This window comes from Harpegnathos saltator, unplaced genomic scaffold, assembly GCF_003227715.2.
Source record: "Harpegnathos saltator strain DR-91 unplaced genomic scaffold, Hsal_v8.6 scaffold594, whole genome shotgun sequence".
Lineage (NCBI taxonomy): Eukaryota > Metazoa > Arthropoda > Insecta > Hymenoptera > Formicidae > Harpegnathos > Harpegnathos saltator.
In genome coordinates this window covers 1,096,495-1,117,116 of record NW_020230420.1, presented here as the reverse complement: position 1 = coordinate 1,117,116, position 20,622 = coordinate 1,096,495, and the positions used below count along the sequence as shown (strand labels likewise).

General features: G+C 34.2%; 6 protein-coding genes and 1 pseudogene across 14 annotated transcripts in view; 4 read left to right on the top strand and 3 right to left on the bottom strand.

Annotated features, from left to right (window-relative positions):
• Window positions 1–688, top strand: part of LOC105186312 (WW domain-binding protein 4) — a 32,112-nt gene extending 31,424 nt beyond the window's left edge. For both annotated transcript variants that reach the window (XM_011146410.3, XM_025304166.1), the window contains one exon: window positions 288–688. In XM_011146410.3, the coding sequence (XP_011144712.1) occupies window positions 288–504 (217 nt within the window). In that variant the 3' untranslated portion in view covers window positions 505–688. The remainder of the gene's footprint in view (window positions 1–287) is intronic.
• A 52-nt stretch (window positions 689–740) lies between these two features.
• Window positions 741–3,782, bottom strand: LOC105186313 (facilitated trehalose transporter Tret1). The gene is made up of 4 exons (XM_011146412.3): window positions 3,343–3,782; window positions 2,236–2,803; window positions 1,954–2,155; window positions 741–1,824 (listed from the first exon to the last, which is right to left on the bottom strand). The coding sequence occupies exons 1-4, from the start codon at window positions 3,407–3,409 to the stop codon at window positions 1,204–1,206; spliced, it is 1,458 nt and encodes a 485-aa protein (XP_011144714.1). The 5' UTR covers window positions 3,410–3,782; the 3' UTR covers window positions 741–1,203.
• Window positions 3,783–5,582: 1,800 nt separating this feature from the next.
• On the top strand, window positions 5,583–9,564 carry LOC105186310 (protein-L-isoaspartate(D-aspartate) O-methyltransferase). Of its 5 annotated transcripts, none has more exons than XR_003113751.1 (7): window positions 5,583–5,869; window positions 6,020–6,132; window positions 6,257–6,407; window positions 7,092–7,317; window positions 7,705–7,790; window positions 8,180–8,887; window positions 8,981–9,564. XR_003113751.1 is itself a non-coding variant. In XM_011146403.3 (6 exons), exons 1-6 carry the CDS (start codon window positions 5,838–5,840, stop codon window positions 8,369–8,371), a joined length of 789 nt encoding a protein of 262 aa, XP_011144705.1. In that variant the 5' UTR covers window positions 5,587–5,837; the 3' UTR covers window positions 8,372–8,886. The 5 variants fall into 5 exon arrangements, 3 of the variants coding, with proteins under 3 accessions (XP_011144705.1, XP_011144709.1, XP_011144710.1); XR_003113752.1 differs by having other exon boundaries at window positions 5,795–5,869; window positions 6,024–6,132; XM_011146403.3 differs by lacking the exon at window positions 8,981–9,564 and having other exon boundaries at window positions 5,587–5,869; window positions 6,268–6,407; window positions 8,180–8,886.
• Window positions 9,357–12,284, top strand: LOC105186309 (protein-L-isoaspartate(D-aspartate) O-methyltransferase). Of its 2 annotated transcripts, none has more exons than XM_025304179.1 (5): window positions 9,357–9,872; window positions 10,292–10,443; window positions 10,790–11,015; window positions 11,208–11,293; window positions 11,407–12,284. In XM_025304179.1, the coding sequence occupies exons 1-5, from the start codon at window positions 9,818–9,820 to the stop codon at window positions 11,581–11,583; spliced, it is 696 nt and encodes a 231-aa protein (XP_025159964.1). In that variant the 5' UTR covers window positions 9,357–9,817; the 3' UTR covers window positions 11,584–12,284. The 2 variants fall into 2 exon arrangements, with proteins under 2 accessions (XP_025159964.1, XP_011144703.1); XM_011146401.3 differs by having other exon boundaries at window positions 10,304–10,443; window positions 11,407–11,583.
• A 790-nt stretch (window positions 12,285–13,074) lies between these two features.
• Ent1 (Equilibrative nucleoside transporter 1) lies at window positions 13,075–16,760 on the bottom strand. 2 transcript variants are annotated; one of them, XM_011146400.3, is made up of 11 exons: window positions 16,315–16,756; window positions 15,919–16,073; window positions 15,746–15,827; window positions 15,503–15,675; window positions 15,207–15,301; window positions 15,061–15,111; window positions 14,747–14,979; window positions 14,141–14,378; window positions 13,975–14,060; window positions 13,697–13,896; window positions 13,079–13,616 (listed from the first exon to the last, which is right to left on the bottom strand). In XM_011146400.3, exons 2-11 carry the CDS (start codon window positions 16,062–16,064, stop codon window positions 13,505–13,507), a joined length of 1,416 nt encoding a protein of 471 aa, XP_011144702.1. In that variant the 5' UTR covers window positions 16,065–16,073; window positions 16,315–16,756; the 3' UTR covers window positions 13,079–13,504. The 2 variants fall into 2 exon arrangements, with proteins under 2 accessions (XP_019698431.1, XP_011144702.1); XM_019842872.2 differs by having other exon boundaries at window positions 13,075–13,616; window positions 13,697–14,060; window positions 16,315–16,760.
• Window positions 16,761–17,262: 502 nt separating this feature from the next.
• On the top strand, window positions 17,263–18,468 carry LOC105186306 (uncharacterized). Of its 2 annotated transcripts, none has more exons than XM_011146398.3 (3): window positions 17,263–17,441; window positions 18,031–18,180; window positions 18,251–18,468. In XM_011146398.3, the coding sequence occupies exons 1-3, from the start codon at window positions 17,367–17,369 to the stop codon at window positions 18,386–18,388; spliced, it is 363 nt and encodes a 120-aa protein (XP_011144700.1). In that variant the 5' UTR covers window positions 17,263–17,366; the 3' UTR covers window positions 18,389–18,468. The 2 variants fall into 2 exon arrangements, with proteins under 2 accessions (XP_011144700.1, XP_011144701.1); XM_011146399.3 differs by having other exon boundaries at window positions 17,296–17,441; window positions 18,049–18,180.
• Window positions 18,469–18,825: 357 nt separating this feature from the next.
• On the bottom strand, window positions 18,826–19,964 carry LOC105186305 (ubiquitin-60S ribosomal protein L40-like; annotated as a pseudogene).
• Between the last annotated feature and the right edge of the window lie 658 nt (window positions 19,965–20,622).

Below are 20,622 nucleotides of genomic sequence, written 5' to 3'. Positions count from 1 at the left end.
CACTTTTTAATGCATATATTTTTACATATAATTAAGTAAAATAAATTGTAGTTTTTAATATTTATATAAGTAGAAATCGCAAATCAAAACATTATTTATATTTGGAGTTCTTGTCTAATTAATTGCTTGATTAATTGCCTCATTATTTAATTAAAATACAGTGTAATATACACACAGTTTGTTTGCTCATGTGTAATATTAAATGCGTTTACTCGAAATTAAGTTTAAGTAATTTTTCACTCCACATTTAATTGTATGTTAAAAATAAACATGGTTTGATATTTCAGCGAAAAGAAGCCAGTAGACTTGCAATTACCACAGCAAAAACAAATACAGCTGCCTACCTTTGGGAAGATGGAACCACCACCTCTACAGAGAGCTTTTAAGGAAAAAATTGTTACACAGGTCAGTACCGGTGACAGTGATGACGAGGGAACATCAGTCACCTTCAAAAAACGGAAAATTGGGAACAAAAATGTGCGCAAGAGAGTGACTGACGATTGACAATAGTGAATTCATTTGTAGATGGTAAGGACAATCTTCTTTTCTTAATTTTTTATTTACTGTTGAAATATTTTTTTAATGTACAGTCGAAAAGATATTAGGAGTAATATTCGTAAACCGAAAATCGACAAAATAACACTTGTTATCCTTACATACTATCTTGGGTAAGAAATATATATAATATATATTAATACGACCATTGTAAATAAAAAATTCGATTCTATTTTATATGAATACCTGGGCCCTTAACATTAGTAATTTTTAATTAATATAGATAATACATTTTATGTACAATACTATTTGATTTAGTCCATGAGACTTCTTTTTAAGGAGAAATTCTTTTTATAAAGTCGTTACAAACGAACGCACAGTAATTCACATATTTGACTAACTCGTATTCTTAGTAAACTAAACTATAAATTATAAATTAGAAACATTTCATGCAATGCATATGTGAAATAAATTAAGAACATAAAGAGTACTAAGAAAATATTCCAAGACTACCCAAGAAATGTAAAATAAACGGTACAAGAGCGAAATGTAAAAACTTGTAAAGATTCGAAAAAAAAAATTAGCAAAACAATTCATAAGAAATTAATCCGCTAAAGAATGTACTTGTGACATTAATTGTTCTCTTCTCCGCTGCAGTATTTTTAGGTATCAACTTTAATCAGGTACATTCTGCATACAATAGTATCTTCACACACGAGCTGCGTCCGTCGAGTGCGTACCAATGATACGTTTCGTGTTTTTCTTATTCTTCGTACACTCGTTGAGCTCATTGACTATATCCTCGCGCATCCGTCCTTTCGTCTCCGGTAGCAGCATGAAGCAGAATATGAAGCTAAACGCACATGAGAACGCGAGGAGAAAAAAGCACCCGTACATGCCCAGCAAAGCAATCAATGTAGGGAATATTTTTGTTACAATGAAAGCGCTAACCCAAAGGAAAAATAATCCTATTTTTGTCGCCACACTAGTCACATTGCGGTTAAATATCTCAGCCATTACGATAATGGGTACACTACTCATTCCGCAAGAATACGCTATCATAAAAGTAGATAATGCGACTACCGGCACCCAATCGTAAACAGATACATCATATCCGAACTCTTGGAAGTAGCAGAACATGCCCATCACGCTTTGGCACAAGCACATTCCCGCGCAAGACACAAGGATCAGCAATCGTCTACCTGCGCGTTCCATGAAGAGCGAGGCCAGGCACGAACCGAAAAATTGTATGGCGCCAATAATGATAGCTGCTGTGTTCGGCAATAACGAGCTACCAGACAATTCGAAGATGGTCTCGGTATAGCTGAGCTACGAACGAACAAATCAGAAACTGATATTAGTTCATTTCTCATTTTTCATGTCTCGGAATTTGTAACTGAAATTTACAATTTAATGAGGAAAATGCATGGAAAGAGTTGTCAAACAGTTGACAATTACCATCGCGAAAATTCCGCAAAATTGTTGTCCAAGGAACAAACCAACGACAATTATTAATCCCTTTATCGTCGCTCTGTCTTTAAACAAATCTGACAACTTGACAGATTTCGCGACCATGTCATTCTGCTTCATTTCCGCTTGTAGGTACGACAATGTCCGTTCCGCTACCAGTCTATCTCCAGCTTTCAGCCACATCAAAGATCTAAGGGAGCAAATCTCACAATGTCAGCCTATAATATTTCTAAAAAACGCACGAAATTGTTTCTAGTTTTTTTTTTTTACCTGGTAGCTTCTCGTATACGATCTTGACGTATCAGGTAGACCGGCGACTCCGGCATAAAAACGAAAGTGATAAGGTACAATGCAGGCAGCACCAGATTAACTATGGCATAGGTTCTAAAGGACAACATGCCTCCCAATATATAAGCCAACAATATGCCAAAATTTATGGCGAACGCCAATATGCTGCCTAGTAGGCCACGTATGCTATCGTCCGAAATCTCTGACACATAGATCGGCACATAGAAGAATAAAATGCCACCAAATATACCACTGAGGAATTTGGATATATAAATGTATATGTGCTCGGTAGCGACGATAATCAGTAACCAGGAGATACACCATGGCAATATAATCAGATAACCGATTCGTTTTCGACTGTATTTGTCGGGTAATAGCGAAAAGACAACGGTTGTGAAGGTGCCGCCCACACACAGAATGCCATTCAACCAAGATACGCCTTCATCGGTCATAGATTCATTTCCTACGGGTGGCGACGAGCTCTGTAGTTGCGGAGCAAACGATGATTGCCATCCTATTATCACGCCATATGATATCGTCAAGATATTCACTGTGAAAACAAGGCACCTGAACAACACCAAATTCCAGAATAGTTCACAAAGATAACAATGTTTGAAATTTATTAACCGTAAAATATGTGCAGAAAACATTACTTGTTACAAATTTAGAATTTTAGAATTTTTTATTATATTGCATAATTATTGTTGCTTGTGTTTGATTGTATTGTTATACTAAGAGGAATCTTGTATTGAATGCAGAAATGCATCTCTATTAGCTTAATTTTTAGATTGTGTAATGTTTATTTTTTTATTTTTCATTAATAAACATGAAATTATAAATTCTAAAATTAAACATGACAAATAAGTTAACCGCATGCCAGTGCATGAGCAATAACTTCTTATCAAATGATAAAAATGTCGATGACTTTTTTAAATTAAAAAATTTTTAATTTTTTGAAGAATTATAGTTGCGAAAAAGGAATTTTTTTAATAATTTGAGAACAATCTGACGAGAAGAAATCGGCGAATCCCCCGAAGAGAGTGGAAATTATTATGAAGAGAAAATATTTCTTCCTTTTTTCTAACTCACCGACCAGTGTTAATAGGATTTGCCGCCACATGCTCAATTTCGATGGTGATTTCTCGCATTTCTCCATCGTACGTCGTTCTTCCACGAAAACACGATCACACTGGCGTTACGTTCCGTGATTGTTGAAGACGAGCAGACGGAATTTGGGAAACGAGATTCGCGAATAATTGAGATACGAAGATACATTAGTGCAACAAAAACTGTCTGTCTTGTACTCGGCTCGGCCGTTCAGCTCTAATGTAATTTATAATGTTCTTCAATCCCAAGGAAATTCGCGTCGGAAGGGGTACTCTTATCTCGTCAAGCTCGTACATACACGTGGATCATATATTGTTCATATATTGTTCTGCGTGTACGGTAAATACAACTGTATCATTTTATCGGGTCCATCATGGGCTTCATGTTTATCACGTGAAAAGTGCCTTACAATTGTGTAAAAAAATCCGATATATGCATTTTATAAGTAGTATATATCTGATATGTGCATTCGGTAAATATTTTGTTTTAGTTTATTCCGTTTTATTACGTCAATATATGTATTGGTTACCTATAATAATGAAAAGACACGATATTTAACTACGATACTCATATAGCACGTAATATTACGTAATATTACGTGTTATGTGGGTAGTTTAATTTTAAATTATATTGCTAGATGATAAGGTATTATTTCTAATATTTATTATAGTTTACAGTACAGTTTTATTATAGTGTGTCGTTCGAGATAATCAAACGATTACATATACAAACATACATACATATTAACAGGCTATTTACGTTAAATAGTTCTATAACTTAATTGCAATGACAAACAATTCAAATGTGAATATTTAGAAATTAACGTAAATACTAAAAAAGAAATTCAATATTTAAATATCCACCGAATGATATAGGTATTTGAAAAAGTAAATTTTTAATTGCAATTTAAATTATTTAATTTTAATTTATTTAACAGTAGTATTTATTTACCATATAGGATTAAAATAAATAAAAGGTTTAAGGTAAATCAATATTAACATCGAATTACAACTTGTTCTTTAAATCAGACAAATAAATTCAAATTATTTAGTCCTTTCGCATATTTTTCTTAATTTTCTATTTCAATTCAGACAAACTTCTAAGAAATGTCCTAAATCTGTCCAAAAGATGTAATTTCTTTTAACTTCCTTGCCGTCTAGAAAATGACTGGCGCCCATATCAATTCGTGTTTAATTTAACTAGCAATCATACTGCCACAATAAAAATGTCTTTTGTAGAGTGTTACTTTATCGCACCTTTCTCGTCATTTTAAATCATCTCGACATAGAAACGGGCATGTTTCGTTAATGATTTATTATCAACGTGTCTCTTTGGATCGCGGAAGAAAATTAAATTACGGCGCGTTACTATCGCATCTTACAAACGCTCATTAGCTGATTAAATTATTGCTCAGCAAAAGGCGAAGAATGCTAATTTCGATGCAGAGGGAGCTCATTCATTATCGCATGATAACGCGTATATCGAACGTGCTAGTATTCCCGTTATTTAAATTTCGCGCGTTGCTTTGAATCCTACAGTGATACCAATCGACTTGTAACATATAATGCATAGACGGCTCCCATAATCAAACGCGTGAAAAAATAGAAAGAAAAGGCTGCTGCATAAACACTAATCTGTTTTTCTTCTAACGACACGTGGTGGGATGAAAAAGCCTTCGTTGACTGAGGAAACAAAAGAATGGAAGAGGTAGAAAAGAATAGGAAGACGAAGAAGAGAGAGTTGAGAGTAGTACAGAAAAATATATATCACAAAAGACAGAATGGCGATACAAAGCATGCTGTCCCTGTTTAATTTTCCAAGTTTCTTCAGTCAAATGCTCAGTCCAGGTGTTAAATATTTATGCAACGATGCAATTTACTAGCTAGCTAACATGCGATATGACCTTCCTGTCTAGCCAATCGAATTGCTGAAAACGTTTGAAGAATTTATTTTCAAATTATAACGATTGAACCGCGCATCCAAACACTGCGCATTCTCCGATCGCGAAGACGCCGACGCGACGCTACGTAAATAAATTTACAACAGTTACGTAACTGAACTCGATAAATGATTTCCGTATGGTACCCAACAAGCATATTACGAACATTGTAAAATTAATTCTTTGTTTATTGACTTATCGTGATGATGTCTCATGTGAACTTTCTGAAAAGTGACGAAGATTGATATCGCCATTTTACTCGACATTTTACAAAATAATTCTTTAATTAGATCCTTGTTACGAAACCTTTCAATGTCTACTATCGGAACTGATTGGTCCAGTGGCATTTAAATACGAATTTAATTTAAATACAGAAATATTGCGCATCAATAAGCTTTATCTCGCGCGCGCGAAAAACGAATCGATAGTACCGCATCAGCTGTTTTACTTCCCCCACCAAGGATATACCCTTATGGTCACTACCTGTGTCTTCACGGCCATATTGGGCATGTACGTGTAGGAGGAACAAAGATGCTCCATGATAAATGAGACTTTCCTGAAGTTCCCGAGGTATCTATACATTATCTTGCGTTTTTTAAACAAATTGCGATCATGTTCGACAATAATCACTTGAAATACTGACATGAGTTAATTGATTATTAGTGAACGTTACGAGTTTTGTATGGTTGTCACAATATGCCTGTATATTATTTCGCATAGACAGACGTGCTTGGCTACAATACGCAGCCTGCGAATCGTAAGAAACAGACCACAAAGCATGGCATGGCACTGCAATGGCACGACGAATCAAGAGATGGTGACGAAGTTGAAAGGTAAATGACCTCTGTAGTCATTACAGACTGTAAACTGGAGGGTGGCTTAATTGTATTGATAACAGAGTGTTGAGTATTTCTTCAATTAGGGACAGTCGTTTATTTATATGGCAATTGAAGATAGATTATACACAGATGCTGGTATATTGGCAACGGACAGAGCAGAAGCTGCCATGTTGGCTGTTGACAGAGCAAAATATTGCCACGAATCAGATCCTTACCTTGATCGTCCAAGGAGGATTGGTTATAATGTAACAATCAGCGCACCGCATATGGTAAGTACGATTGTACTTTTGATCTTACACAAAGCTGACATTTATATAGATGATTATGTAGATAAATTTGTACAAATTATCTTGCTTCATCTATACTTATATAAAGTATATGCAGTAGATAAAGTATAAATATATAAATATAACACGTGTATATATAATATTACGACTATAATTGCTAATAAATCTAACTTACAAACTATTGATATAATTTTTACACATGTTCCCAAATATACATATTTACTTGCCATATATCGCACACACTGCGATGTCACACACAATCTATGTTTAACCTGTAGTAGCATATTTAACATGTGACACTCTTACTTCTTACATAGGACTTACTTTTGACAATTGCCTAGGATATATTGCTCGTAAATTATTTCTAGAAAAATACATGTATTTGTGTGTAACACAAAGATACACACGTACATGGAACAAAGAACATTTATCAGGAATATATATATTACTATTGTCTGAAATGGGGGTATCTGAGTAACCTTCTTATCACGTTTGTACGTTATTTATGTTAAACTCATATTTGGTTTTCGCCGATTGGAGATTTTCCGATGCGTCACCGACGCAGATAATCGCCATTGGGAGACAATGCACACGTTCGTTGCTCGACACGTTTAATTCACTCGATAATGATTCGATAAGTCACATAGGTTGTCGTATCTCTTGCAGCATGCGTACGCGTTGTCAATTCTCTCCGATCAACTCGTCGACGGCGCCAAGGCACTAGACGTCGGTTCGGGCTCCGGCTACCTGTCCGCCTGCATGGCGTTCATGGTGGGCTCGCGCGGACGCGTGATAGGTATCGAGCACATTCCCGAGCTCATAGAGATCTCCACTAGGAACGTGCGCGAGGATTGTCCACATTTCCTCAAGGAAGGACGCATCAGATTTGTCGGTAAGCCGGTGCCCGATTAACGTCGTCCGTTATCGCTCCTCCATAACAGACAGTCGAAGTTCCTCCTCTCGCCAATGTTGCTCCATTCCCTCACATGTATTTCGCTACGTAACATGACAATCACGGCATAAAAGAATAATACCGTTCGTCGTACGACAGAAAGAAAAAAAAAAAAGAGAACAAAGCGCTCGAAATCACCGAGTATTACTACTGCTATGCGTAGTATCCGAATAAAAGATACTCGTGATCTGTCCATGGATGGAGTTGGTATGTACGTTAACGTGAAGAGTCGAACGGAACACTGTTCACCCGACTGTGTGTCTTTGCTGTAAAGGTAAAAGATAAAGAGACTGCCGACTAACGACAGGTCATTATGAATGCGCCTAGTGGGAGACGGCAGATTGGGATACACTGATGAGGCCCCTTACAACGCTATACACGTTGGAGCAGCGGCCGACACTTTGCCGCAAGAGGTGAGCACAACAACGTACTTATTGTACCTATTGAAACAACATTGATAGTTATATTGCGAGAACTGATGCTTGAATGCTTTTAGTTACAAGCACGAGCCGTCAAGGCTCCTGATTTCTCACCGAAATTGTACATTGTACAGTGTTAAGAAGTTAAGTTAAGTGCAAACAGTCGTAGAAATTACTTTCTGCTATGCGTGAGACTCGATTTATTTCAGCTATAGCGATAAAAGTGTGCTCGTTTTTGGCGTTGGCGAATTCATCGTGAATGCAGTAAGAAATCAGGAGCGTTAGAGCTAGCTTCTTTTCGATCATTCGATGCAAGCAATAGTGCGCGCACGTAACAAGAAATTGTAACACCGTACTCGACGTGAACGACGTAATTTTTAAAGTTGATAGACCAACTAGCTCCCGGGGGTCGGCTAATCTGCCCGGTCGTGGCCATACAAGGCTTCCAAAGATTCCAAGATCTGCTGCAGGTGGATAAGAGCGCAGACGGCGCGATCACAAAGAAGAAGCTGATGCAAGTTTCCTATGTACCTCTCACGGATCCCACTACTCAGTTGCGTAACACAAATGTTTAGGTGTTTATGTCTCACATATAGACACAAAATCCGAGCAGCCAATTAAACGAATTGCGCGCGAAGTCGTCTATCAACGATAATTTCTATGCCCTAAATTACTATTTAAGGATCTCTATATTCCAAATTAGTTTTCCCTCTTTTTCTTCTTCACGTGTGCAATATTGAAATAATAAAATAGACTTCTCGTTTTTGGGATTGAATTATACTAATAAATTATATTTTACATATGCCTTACATTAATCGTTGTATCCAGTTGTTTCCAGTTATATTAAATCTAACGAATTATACGATTGTCACAATTATGTCTCATTCAACGTCTCACGCAATTCGTTCATCGCTATTTATTCTTGTAAAATCTTAAATTTTTTACAGCGAGGATGTCTCCACCAATTTATTTTACAAATACCCTAATCCCGAAGCATTAAACTCTCAATATTCATGCAAATCTTCCTACATTAAAGGAGAATTGTAATGAAGAAAATTAACAATAGGAAAATAAACTTTTTTAACAACGAGGTAGAGTATATTTTATTTAATATTTTTATTTTACATTCTGACTGCTTATATGTGTATCATTAAATTCGATGTTTCCATATTCAAAATTTGTAGGAGACTAAATCACATTCGAAGAAGAAGAACACTATAAGAGTCGAATAGTCCGTCAAATGAGACCGGAAGTTGATTATTCGCAAACCATGTCAATCGTCTAACGTAATTCCGTTAAATGTCATTATCTCAGTGTCGAATAAAGTTACGCGAATAACAAATTGGAACAACCATACGGTGTTCACCGGATCAAATGAATCTTCCTCGTCGTATCTTTTCAAATGCGATACGAGTTCGCGCGCAGAAGTTTGATGTAAAAGTCGTACGCTCGATTGGTCAACGACTCTCGATGATCTCGCAATCCGCGGATGCGATCCACTTGATGCTTTATAGACGTCACAGGTCACTAGAATGTTTCTGACCGTCTAATGGCTCACATTCGCGTCGACCTGGTGGAATTGCAACGAGATTCTCGCGAAATTGTCAGTGCTTATAGTAATAGAAAGTAATTGAGGTATATTTAGCTGCTGTACTTTAAATCTATATTAAACGGGAAAAAGAAGAGGAAGAGTAGTTCGCTGGCAGAGCGACGGTAATCGTACTACGTCGTTGTTGGGCGTTCCGATATATCTTCAAAGCGTGCGGTACATACGATAAGTTCTAGAAGAACCGAGTGCGCATCGGAAAATCGAACGGCGTGTTCGAGTAGGCACGGTAACTACCGGGTAGTCAGAAGCGACAGGTTGCCGGCAGAGCAACCTTGTATTTGTTTTCGCCAAGGAGCCGGCCGCCGCCACGACGTATCGCCTAACAGCACGGCCGCGTGCTTTCGAGTGTCTGTGCACGACACTCGTGATTCTGACACCTGCATTTCTAACACCTGTTATATCAACGCACATCATGCATGGGTATTACCATGGCAAGAACAACCAGGAACTCGTGCAACATCTCAAGCGTAAGTAACCACTGATGGCGTACAAGTTGTTATGCAATGTTGTGTCATATCACGCCCTATTGCCGGCAACACGCCGCCTATTCATCGAGAACATTTTGTTGATCTAGAATTGCGACGCAATTCGTAAGATATTTTCAGTTCGCTTTATTTGAATTCAGAGACGGATAAATCTTTTACTCCAAAATATATAAAATATTAAAATCTCCTGTATATTTAAATTTGTTTCAAATTTTTTTTATATCTACCAATGTCATTAACGGAAAGGGGTAAAATTATGAAGTAATAAATTTTTGATACAAAATGATAAAAACATATGGAAGATAATTTCAAGCTTTGCAAATTTCCTTTTGTCCTTATTTATGATATATAGTATAAATTACTAAATAAAAACTATATATTATGTGTAATATGCCATGAAGTTTTTTTTTTAGGAGGCAGGATGATTAAATCTGAAAGAGTATTTGAAGCAATGAGCTCTGTGGATAGAGGAAAATATACTCATCTCAGTCATGCTTATGTAGATTCTCCACAAGGGATTGGTTACGGTGTTACCATTAGTGCTCCTCATATGGTATAATTTTATGTTTGTGTGTATGTGTGTATACACATGTGCATATATACACATATGTATGTATTTATGTATATATTATATATACATATATTACATGTATACACATGTAAATATGTATACATGTATTATGTATATATTATTATGTATACATATGTTACATATGTATATTGATTTGTACAAATATTTATATATATATTTGTTTGTTATTTTTGTACACCAAAATATTTAAAAATTTTTTGATTGTCATAATTTTCTGGTTATACGAATTTTAATTAATAATTTACTAACATATTAAATAAATTTATATTAAAAATATAAGTCAAAGTACAAATGAAATTTTTTTCAGCATGCATATGCCTTAGAATTACTTGAAGACAAACTTCGTGATGGCGGTAGAGCACTGGATGTCGGATCTGGATCAGGATACTTAACAGCGTGTATGGCTATTATGATGGGACCAAATGGTTTGGCCATTGGAATCGATCATATTCCTGAATTGCGAGCAATGGCTGAAGAAAATATTCGCCATGATCATCCGGAACTCTTACGTGACGGACGTGTGGAATTAGTCGGTAAAATAAAACTTTACCTTGAAGTATTAATAATTTAAAGTAATTTTTAAGATTTCATCTTATCCTTGTAAGTATTATCTAGATCTTATCAATTATGGTTTTATTTTAATCTTTTCTTTGAATGTTATTGTTATTTTTCACAAAATATAAATTTAATTGAAACTATTTAATCAACTATATCTATATTTTCAGTTGGCGATGGAAGATTGGGTTATCCCGATCGTGGACCGTATGATGCCATACACGTAGGAGCAGCCGCTAAAGAAATGCCACGTGCGGTGAGAAAAAAATTTTTGATTTGAAATTCTATTCTTGAATACAATAAAATAATTAACTGTAACATACAATAAAATAAGTATTAACTACAGCAATACTGTCTGGTTTTTTACAGTTAATAAATCAATTAGCACCCGGCGGGCGTTTAATATTGCCGATGGGACCTGAAAACTCTGATCAAGTTTTGGTACAAGTCGACAAAACCATGGACGGCCAAATCAAACGACGATCTTTGATGAGTGTGGTCTTCGTGCCGTTGACTGATAAGGAAAGACAATATCGTCGATCATGAGATACGTGTTTGCTGCAATAAGTCAGCTTATTGTGTTTACTTGTTTGTTGTGTATTGTGATGAGTATTATTTTATTTTTCTGACATATGTAAAAGCAGCTCTACTAATAGTCGTGTAAAAGTATATATTAGAAAAGAGAAAAAAAGATAATTACGTATATTAATCTATACTATATATCTCAAATATATATAAACTACATAAACATATATAGAAGTTCCCATTGATGAAAATGGTAAAAGCAAATTCAAATTCAGCATGGAAATATTTAGATATTGACTTTCTCATCTTTACGATACTATGATTTTTTGTTTATTATAAAGATAAGAAAGATTACTGTGTTGTGATTTTTGCTTGCGAAAAATCTAACTTTGTATCTAAATATATACTGCTATCTTTTTTAATCGGTTAAATTTTCTAGTCACTTTTAACTCTAAAGCATATCTATATGAATACAAAACTAAAATAAATTTAAGATGAAATTGCTATGATGTAGATTATAATATTGATATTAAATGTACCGCATGCCTAATTTACTGAAGCTTAAGCGGAATTTTTTTTTATAGCTATAAACAAAAGGAGTAGTTATATCCATTTTAATTTCATATATCATATCTAATATATCTTACCTTGATTGTGTAGTTCATTATTTATCTAGTTTATAATAATCTCGCATTAGTTTATATTAATCTCCTTCAAAATCTTTAAATTAAATATAAAAAAAGTTGCATAATTAAATATTTATTGACAAGGTACGTGAAATTGTTTACATATTTATACAAGGAATATATTTCTCTCTTTATATGCAATACTCATCATATATATATCTTTTTTTGTTGAATGTACTGATTTATATTTCTTAGATTATATAAGTGTTATATTAAAAAATATGCGTGTAACACAAGTGATTAGAATTACACAATTATTATAAACAGTTTATATATTTATGTTTCTTTTGTATCATATGTACATGTTAAATACTTATTTGTAACCATACAATTTGTTCTAGATTGTACAAATACATTGTATTTATATATAAATATATTAAATCGGAATGTGACTTATCCAATATCAGGAATGTATATTCTAACATTCGTAATATTTCGTTTTCGATCAATTATTATGTCATCTTGCGCACGTACATAAAATCAAGTAGAATAATAAAAGTAAAACATAATTCACAATACCATATAGTCATTAATATTAAATCGGAGCTACTTAACCAGACGTAAACTTTTACCTCATTATATAATCATAAAAAAGTGCTTTATAACAAGTTATCTAATTAAAAAAAACTCAACGTAGATATTCAAAAATTAATTAAAAATTATAAAATATTAATGGTGATCGAAATAAAAGGCTTTAGGCAAATACAATTAATTAAGTTTGAAAGGGCCAATGAAAGATACTGAATTTTCCAACTAGACTGTGTTTTAATTAAAAAAAAATAAATAAAAAGAAATATGAAATATTTCCATATCATAATGTCGATACATAATTATTATATATTATAGTTGTAATATCATAGATTACTGATAATCTGTGGTCACAAGTGTGACACATATATATATATATATATATATTTATTCATGTCGTGCATTTTATCTTAATCGACACTTACTTTGTACTTATAACACAGATTCAATAGATTTTCTGATAAAATATCAAATCTGATAAAATATGAGGATCACCACTAATAATTTTACATTTATCTCGTAGCGGTACGGAAAAATGAATAAAAACTTTCATTAATATCTTAACGCGATCAAGAACGATCAAATTGATTGTTATTATTATTATTATTATATTATAGAAGCTCGTGATCAATGTGCTGCCTCATAATTTTTTACATCTGATTTCAGGTGTAAAAGGCAGTGAGATCATCATTATTTTTATATTTACATTTTTCCTCAATCGTAAAGTATTAGAGAGTCTTCACCATGTATAAGCTAAGCGCAGCACCGGATGCTAATCCTATACCTAAGAAAGCACCCATCATTGCAGACGCTATTTCCTTCTCTTGGCTGTCCACGACTCTGCGAAATCATCATATGTAAATATAGAGAATATCTTACGGTTATGACCGATTTTTACATTTAAGATTAAAGATACTTACGTGGGTACGAGAATGAATGTTAAGTTACACAGATAACCATTGGTCAGTGCAAATATAATGGTTATCAGAACATAATACAAATCGTTATGAATATAAACGGGTAAATGATGCCTCGGTTGTGCGTTGCAAAACATCAACGCGGGTATAAAAACAGTTCTAAGGACGCTCAAGAATATCACGAGCCATGGTTTGCTTCTTGGCTGCAACGATACGAAAATTTGTGTAAACATTGTATAAATATATAGTATTAATCTTGAAAATAAAGCACAGATTCTCACCCACTGAAGAATCCCGGATAGTACTCTTCCAACATAATCGCCCGTACTGAAGATGAGGTACGTGACCACAGGTACGAAGTATACGTCTAAAACAACATTAATTAAATAAATTATATTTTAAGTGTCCACAAATTATTCGAAATCATCAAAATGTATTGTGACCCACCATTCCACACGTGGCCTTGACCTTTGTATTGGCTCTCTACCAACACAGTGACTGCCGGATACACAGCCAGCGATATGAAGAATACTAGAAATATGCTAATGCCGTAATGCCAGATTCTCTTAATAATCCGCGTGTAAGACACACTTGGACCGGCTGAGAAGCCGATCTCCTCACTTGTCGAGTAATCGGATTCCAAACGATCAGGTACTTTTTCCGCCATGTGATATTTGAAAAAGGGCTGCATGAGAGACGCGATTTCCATTAAATCTTCAATTCTCAGAAACTCAATCCGCGATATTGTTTTACAAAAGTTACGACAATCTTGAAATTGATGTGCTTCATCACATCACATGGAATTCTGTTCCAATTCGAAACAGATTGCGCATAGGCATGATATATCATGATACACATATAATGTATGTATTCATTATCGTAAGTAACTTATCATACATTATAAAACATCTGTGTAGTATGCGTCATTTTAATAGAACAAGGACTGTTACTGCTATCTCATTACATGTGTCAGCGGATGTGTTCGGCATTGAGATGCCATAAAATAAATTCTAAAAAGAGATACTTGATGTATTTCTGAAGAAAGTGATTTACCGATCTCTCCAACATGATATACGCAATCAGCGATAATAGTAGCATGGTATCTCCGATAATGAAGTATACCAAACCAGAAAGTACAGGGCTGGCTCCTATCCATAGCGAGCATACTTCCACCAGGGCTGTGAATATTCCACCGAGCGCTTGTCCACCCGACATTGCGGTTATATATTTTGGTGAAAATTTGCCTATTATACCCATTAGACTTCCTCCAAAAATTGCGCTTGCAGCTGGAATCGCAAATCGTTATTTTCTGGCAATGTACAATTAAACATTACTGTCTTTGTAAGAAATTTAATTAGCATATATACCATTCACGAGTGCAACCGTCGTTAAAGTAACAACTAGGAACATATCTTGCCCTAAACACAAATTAATTATTAATTTATCTTTGAAATGAGGAAAGAGATAATTTGAGGTATGAATATATAGACAATATTATCAATGAACGACTCACACTTATCTGTATTTACTTCCACAAATGTAGTCGTCAAGATGAACAGTAGCAATATTGTACATTGGGAACCTACCATTCTTATTGTTAGAGAGACCCTAAAATTAAAACTTGGTTTTATTAAACTATTATCTTTCCCAGTATAAGGTAGTTTAGACTTTTACAAATAACTAGTTTAAAAAAATGTTAATTATGTATTTATTTAAACTATAGAAGATGATAATGTTTGAGTAGTAATTTCTTTTTCAGAATCAAGGGGGAACCAAGGAAAAACAGTGATCTTGAATTCTAACACTCACCTGTTGCTAATAAATGCATTTACTATCAAGAAAAGAGTATTTGGCAATGCACTGGCTACACTTAAGTAAGAAGTAAAACTAGCTTGAAGATCTGTCTTTTGTGCGAGATTTTCTACATGAGTAGTGGTAAGATTTGTTGAATTATTAATTTCTCTAAACTTATACATCCAGTACTGAAAAAAAAAATAAGTAAAATACAATATTTCTGGTCAATGTTAGGAGAAATAAAAAATTGCCGCTTACATCATCAGCAGTAATAAAAAAACTCCATGGGATTAATGTATTTACACCAAGTAAGTAGAATACAATATAGGCAAGATTGTATCTGTAATGTACAAATAAAAGACATATAAATAAACAAGAATATAAAATATTGATATATGGTTTTCAAATCAAATCCTAATGCTAGAGCATACTTGTCATGTGGCTCATATGGTTTTAAAAATGGTTTCTCATCTGAGATCACAGTGTGAGGATCATCTACCTCTGTCTCTAAATCACCTTCAAATTCGCTATCAGATGTACCCCACAATAAAGGTCTTCTATTGATGGAGTATGACATGATTGCTTCCTGGTGAGCAATAAACTACAATATATCACATAGCAAATGCAAAGGTACAAAAATAAAAAAGGATTTATATGTTTCTATGTGAATGCTGTCAGTAATGCATAGTTTCTATAAAAGAATAAATAAAAATAATGGTGTATATGTTTTGCTAATAAAAATTAACACACATTTTAATCGATGAGATTATCCTAGTTATAAATCACCGAATAAATAAGGAATAACAATATAAGGAAAAAGTACTTACGGATTCGCGCGTTACGCCACGTACAATGATTCAACTTACTGACGTCTTTGGCTGGCACGAAGAGGAAATTCACGAAGAATTACATGTGATCATCGAAAGCAACGATCGATATATTTCAAAACATCCTAAGCACGATCACAAACGGATCTGATAGATATGATATCATGTCCGAGTTAGGTAATTATCGATATTTGGAAAATATGCAAAGGACACAACTATTATGTAGCATTCTTCGGTTTGGTCTTCGGAGAATAGTTAGTGTGACCTCGTGTCTATCAAGTTTCTCGCGTCTATGTGCTGGCATTCTTGTTTCATACACCTCACCTCTTACTTCTTAAAACAGGAACAGCGCGTCTGTAATCGCTTTTGTGACGCGCACGTCGATCAGCTGATGCACTCTTTGACGTTTCCTTTTTCTTTCTCTCTTTTATACCGAACACATACTTGGTCTGTTCTTTGTAACTGCACTGCTGAACTGGTGCAATAAGCTAGAATGAGAAAACCTATATTTATCTCACTTTAACTTATTGCACCAGTTCAACAGTGCAGCTACAAAGAACAGACCAGCTGTCACTTGTGTGGTTCTGTTCCTTTTAACTGCACTTCTGAACTAGTGCAATAAATTAAAATGAGACAACTATGTTTCTTCTCACTCTAACTTATTGTTCAGCAGTGCAGCTGAAAAGAACAGACCATAGAGATTAGGTGCGCTATTCTGCACTCGTGTAGATCGAACCATTCCATTGCGTCCGACTGTACATACATATATACAAGAGTTATAATTTTAATAAAGTTCACTGATAGAATTTGATAATAAAGATTGGATTTAAAGAAATTACAACATAGATAATTATTAAATATCGAAAATATCGATAAGATAATCGATCCTTGGATAAAATGAAGAATCGAACATCGATTCATCGCTCATATATCGTTTTAAACCTCGACCCGGGTAAAGCCGTACGGCCAACATTGAGAGAGAGAGAGAGAGTAAAGCCTCTCATGTCCTCAGTCGATTCTTCGTCTGTTGGTAACGTCAGTTGCGCAACAAGATGCCCTTTTATCAATTTAATCCATTCACTGGTGGATTAAAGTCGTCTACCAGTTTTCAACCGCTCTATCCTCTTGTAAGTGAAACATACATTATAATTGTTGTAATTGATTGCACAAGAAAGTACAAGTATCATGTCAAATACGGAGATACATTTCTAACCGAGTCAATAGGTTCCACCGATCAATAGGTTCTACAGACTGGTTTTGTATTTTATTTTATAACAGCATCTTTAAACGTCGAATTGTTTTCATGGGACACGTTTCATTGTTTCTTCTTCCTAAACTGTGTTCGGAGCCAAAACTGATTGTTGCTAGTCTATCATGAAGTCTGTGATATATATATATATATATATATGTATATATATAAATATACAAAGAAAAGCCTTATATAAAATAACTATCTAGGCATTATAAACTATGGACATGCTTTTATATTCATGTAACAGTTTTACATTTGATCTTGCACTTACGCAATGTTCTATAACATTAATTAGTCCAATGAATAAGTAATAATAATTATATAATCAGTATCGTGCTGGAGTTTATGGTTCATTTTCCATTGATATTCTTTTAGTTTTGATATAATATGAAAAATAATTGTTATTCTATAGGCTTAATATACATGAATGTTTCTGTTGAGTAAAATTTTTGATATTGTTTCAGTCTCCTCTTCCTTTACAGAAGACAGAACGAGTAATGATATACGATACCATCAAGACTAAGCCAGTGGCTGTTACAGCGAAAGCTGGCTACTGCACCGACAAACCACGTACTTTAGATCCAAAAATGTGGACAAAATTCAAGCATTTCCAGGCAAGTATAATATATTATAATTAATTGAAGTACTAATTATGAAATCGTTAACAATTTTTAATTTTCGTAGGCTCATATTGATAAGCCAGTTTACCTACTGGGTGGCAAAAAAGATAAGTTATTGTTTGGATTTACTGTTTTATACGTTGCTGTTTGTACAGCACAATCAGCTGTATTTTTGATTAAAGAGGGTATACTGGGATCTTAATAAGAACATTTTAGATAATGGATATTATAGTCATTATAGTTATGTGCATTGACATTAAAAGTGTTAATGTTGAAAACTAATATGATAAATTATATTAAAATAAAAATGTCATGTGCTTTAATTAATGACCTGTTAGTATTTAGTTTCATATTTTGTGTTCTTTTGTACACTAGATTTAATATTGGTTTCAAAACTTTCGGTTGCAATTCAGAATGCAATTAATGATCTAATAAGAACTTGTTTCTAAAAAATTGCTAAAAATTAAATTTTCTTATTTGACATCTATTGTTTCAAATTGCATCCAAAGTGTTTAAATCAATTTAAAATCCAGTATTTTGTATTTACTCTTAGAATATAGAACTTAAATTTTATCTTTCTAAATTTTATCAACCTTATAGTTTGATTTATGAGACTTGGTAAGACATATATATTAGATATACATCAGAGCATCATTTACTTTATTGATATTTAAAATACAAAGAATATAAATATTAGTTTATTTCAATTTCTTCTTTGGACGAATGTTGTTTGTATGTCCACACTTTTTCTTTCGACAATTGGTTGCACGTGGATGAAGACGAGCATAACATTTACGGCAGATCATTTTGTCACAGTTGTATTTTTGTAAGTATACGCAACGTTGGTTCAATTACACCTCCTCGAAGACGAAGCACGAGGTGAAGAGTGGATTCTATTAAAAAATCATTAGCATATTGCAATTTATCTTTCATATTTATTTTACGACAGGTTTCAATTATGACCAATTGTATTATCTTATACAAGTTTCAATGTCGTATATATTCGTACCTTTTTGGATGTTATAGTCAGAAAGAGTACGTCCATCTTCCAATTGTTTGCCAGCAAAAATAAGTCGTTGCTGATCAGGTGGAATTCCTTCCTTATCTTGAATTTTAGCCTTCACATTTTCAATGGAGTCAGAGGCTTCTACTTCGAGGGTTATAGTCTTACCCGTGAGAGTCTTCACAAAAATCTGCATAATGGTTTACTGCAACAAATCAAAGATCATAAGAATATATTTATGGAAAGATAATTATGAATGATAAAAAGGGTAACCTTTCCTAATGTTTCCTGTGTTTATTTTAAAATGCTATCGAGATTATATAATCGAGATTTGCGATTTGCAATTTCTATGGAAAATATTACGAAAGAAAATTAATGTGTTATTGCGAGAATACTAAAAATTTAAAGCAATTCAGGACATTGTAATATCACACACAGCAATGACATGTATGCATGTGATAATAACATATTGCGTTGCATTTGTTTCTCGCGTCATTTTTTAAAAAAAACTTCGGAACGAGTAATAGCTATGCATCTAAAATCTTGATACAGTTTCATAATAAAAGAGAATAAAATGAAAATAAAAAAACTCATTTAAAGGCAAATATTTAATAGTTTTGTCATGCTCACACTATTCTATGTATATGTGCCGAATGTTTCCGATTTAATATCAATACTTGATCCAACCTAAAAATTCAATTATATTTTCGTCGATCTTTCACCGCGCGTGAACATGCTTGCGCGACATCTTGTGTGAGATACATGTAAACAGCGAGTGTGAATAGAGAATTATAAGAACTGTTCTCATTAGTTGCACTATTTGAACTTTTTTTCAAATCAATATAATAGAAAGTTGGCAGTACGCGCGCTCTATATTGACTTTTCATACTTCGAGACCAATCGTCACTATATGTGTAAACGTCCATTTTGAAAGGGGATAACGATGAGAAGGTACAGATTCGAGAAGCTGCTTCGTATTTTTGCGATCTCAACTCGTAGGTGAGTTTTGCACACGAATCGTTGCCTATAGCGTCAAAAACAAGTCTCATGCGTTTGCTGTGATAAAGTATCGTTAAATATTCGTCGAAAGTAATCTCGCAGAACAGCACGTCGAGAACGCCAAATAGGCTAAATTGCGTATTCGCCATACAATGGCGGTTGAAAGTTTAAACGATCGCATTTTACGTCTTCGAACCGCTAAGGCAGAGCGTCGCTTGCGAAATATCGTCAGGAGTAAGTTTCATGCGTTTATCGTGACAAAATATCGTCCAGCAACCGTCGAAAGCAAACACCTCTGAAATAGGTCGTCGAAAGAGCCGACACAGTGTTGTCGGTCGTTCGTCGTCTTACGGTAATTCCGCGTTCATTCGAATTGCTTTGTAGCGTTCAAACCTTCGTCATGACGAGCTCGTTGTTTTTCATGTTTTCGATTC

Excerpts from the sequence above, each read along its gene's own strand:
- LOC105186313 (XM_011146412.3), bottom strand. The coding sequence starts at position 3,409 with ATGGAGAAATGCGAGAAATCACCATCGAAATTGAGCATGTGGCGGCAA. Across the intron at positions 2,156-2,235 it reads CGTATACGAGAAGCTACCAG|ATCTTTGATGTGGCTGAAAG; the intron begins GTAAAAAAAAAA and ends TTGCTCCCTTAG. Across the intron at positions 1,825-1,953 it reads TTTGCGGAATTTTCGCGATG|CTCAGCTATACCGAGACCAT; the intron begins GTAATTGTCAAC and ends GTTCGTTCGTAG.
- LOC105186310 (XM_011146403.3), top strand. The coding sequence starts at position 5,838 with ATGATAAATGAGACTTTCCTGAAGTTCCCGAG. Across the intron at positions 5,870-6,019 it reads ACTTTCCTGAAGTTCCCGAG|ACAGACGTGCTTGGCTACAA; the intron begins GTATCTATACAT and ends TATTTCGCATAG. Across the intron at positions 6,133-6,267 it reads GATGGTGACGAAGTTGAAAG|ATGCTGGTATATTGGCAACG; the intron begins GTAAATGACCTC and ends GATTATACACAG.
- LOC105186306 (XM_011146398.3), top strand. The coding sequence starts at position 17,367 with ATGCCCTTTTATCAATTTAATCCATTCACTGGTGGATTAAAGTCGTCT. Across the intron at positions 17,442-18,030 it reads TTCAACCGCTCTATCCTCTT|TCTCCTCTTCCTTTACAGAA; the intron begins GTAAGTGAAACA and ends ATATTGTTTCAG. Across the intron at positions 18,181-18,250 it reads CAAAATTCAAGCATTTCCAG|GCTCATATTGATAAGCCAGT; the intron begins GCAAGTATAATA and ends TAATTTTCGTAG.
- Ent1 (XM_019842872.2), bottom strand. The coding sequence starts at position 16,064 with ATGTCATACTCCATCAATAGAAGACCTTTATTGTGGGGTACATCTGAT. Across the intron at positions 15,112-15,206 it reads GGAAGTAAATACAGATAAGT|GGCAAGATATGTTCCTAGTT; the intron begins GTGAGTCGTTCA and ends ATTTGTGTTTAG. Across the intron at positions 14,379-14,746 it reads ATATCATGTTGGAGAGATCG|CCCTTTTTCAAATATCACAT; the intron begins GTAAATCACTTT and ends TCTCTCATGCAG.
- LOC105186309 (XM_025304179.1), top strand. The coding sequence starts at position 9,818 with ATGCATGGGTATTACCATGGCAAGAACAACCAGGAACTCGTGCAACAT. Across the intron at positions 9,873-10,291 it reads ACTCGTGCAACATCTCAAGC|TTTTTTTTTTAGGAGGCAGG; the intron begins GTAAGTAACCAC and ends TATGCCATGAAG. Across the intron at positions 11,016-11,207 it reads CGGACGTGTGGAATTAGTCG|TTGGCGATGGAAGATTGGGT; the intron begins GTAAAATAAAAC and ends CTATATTTTCAG.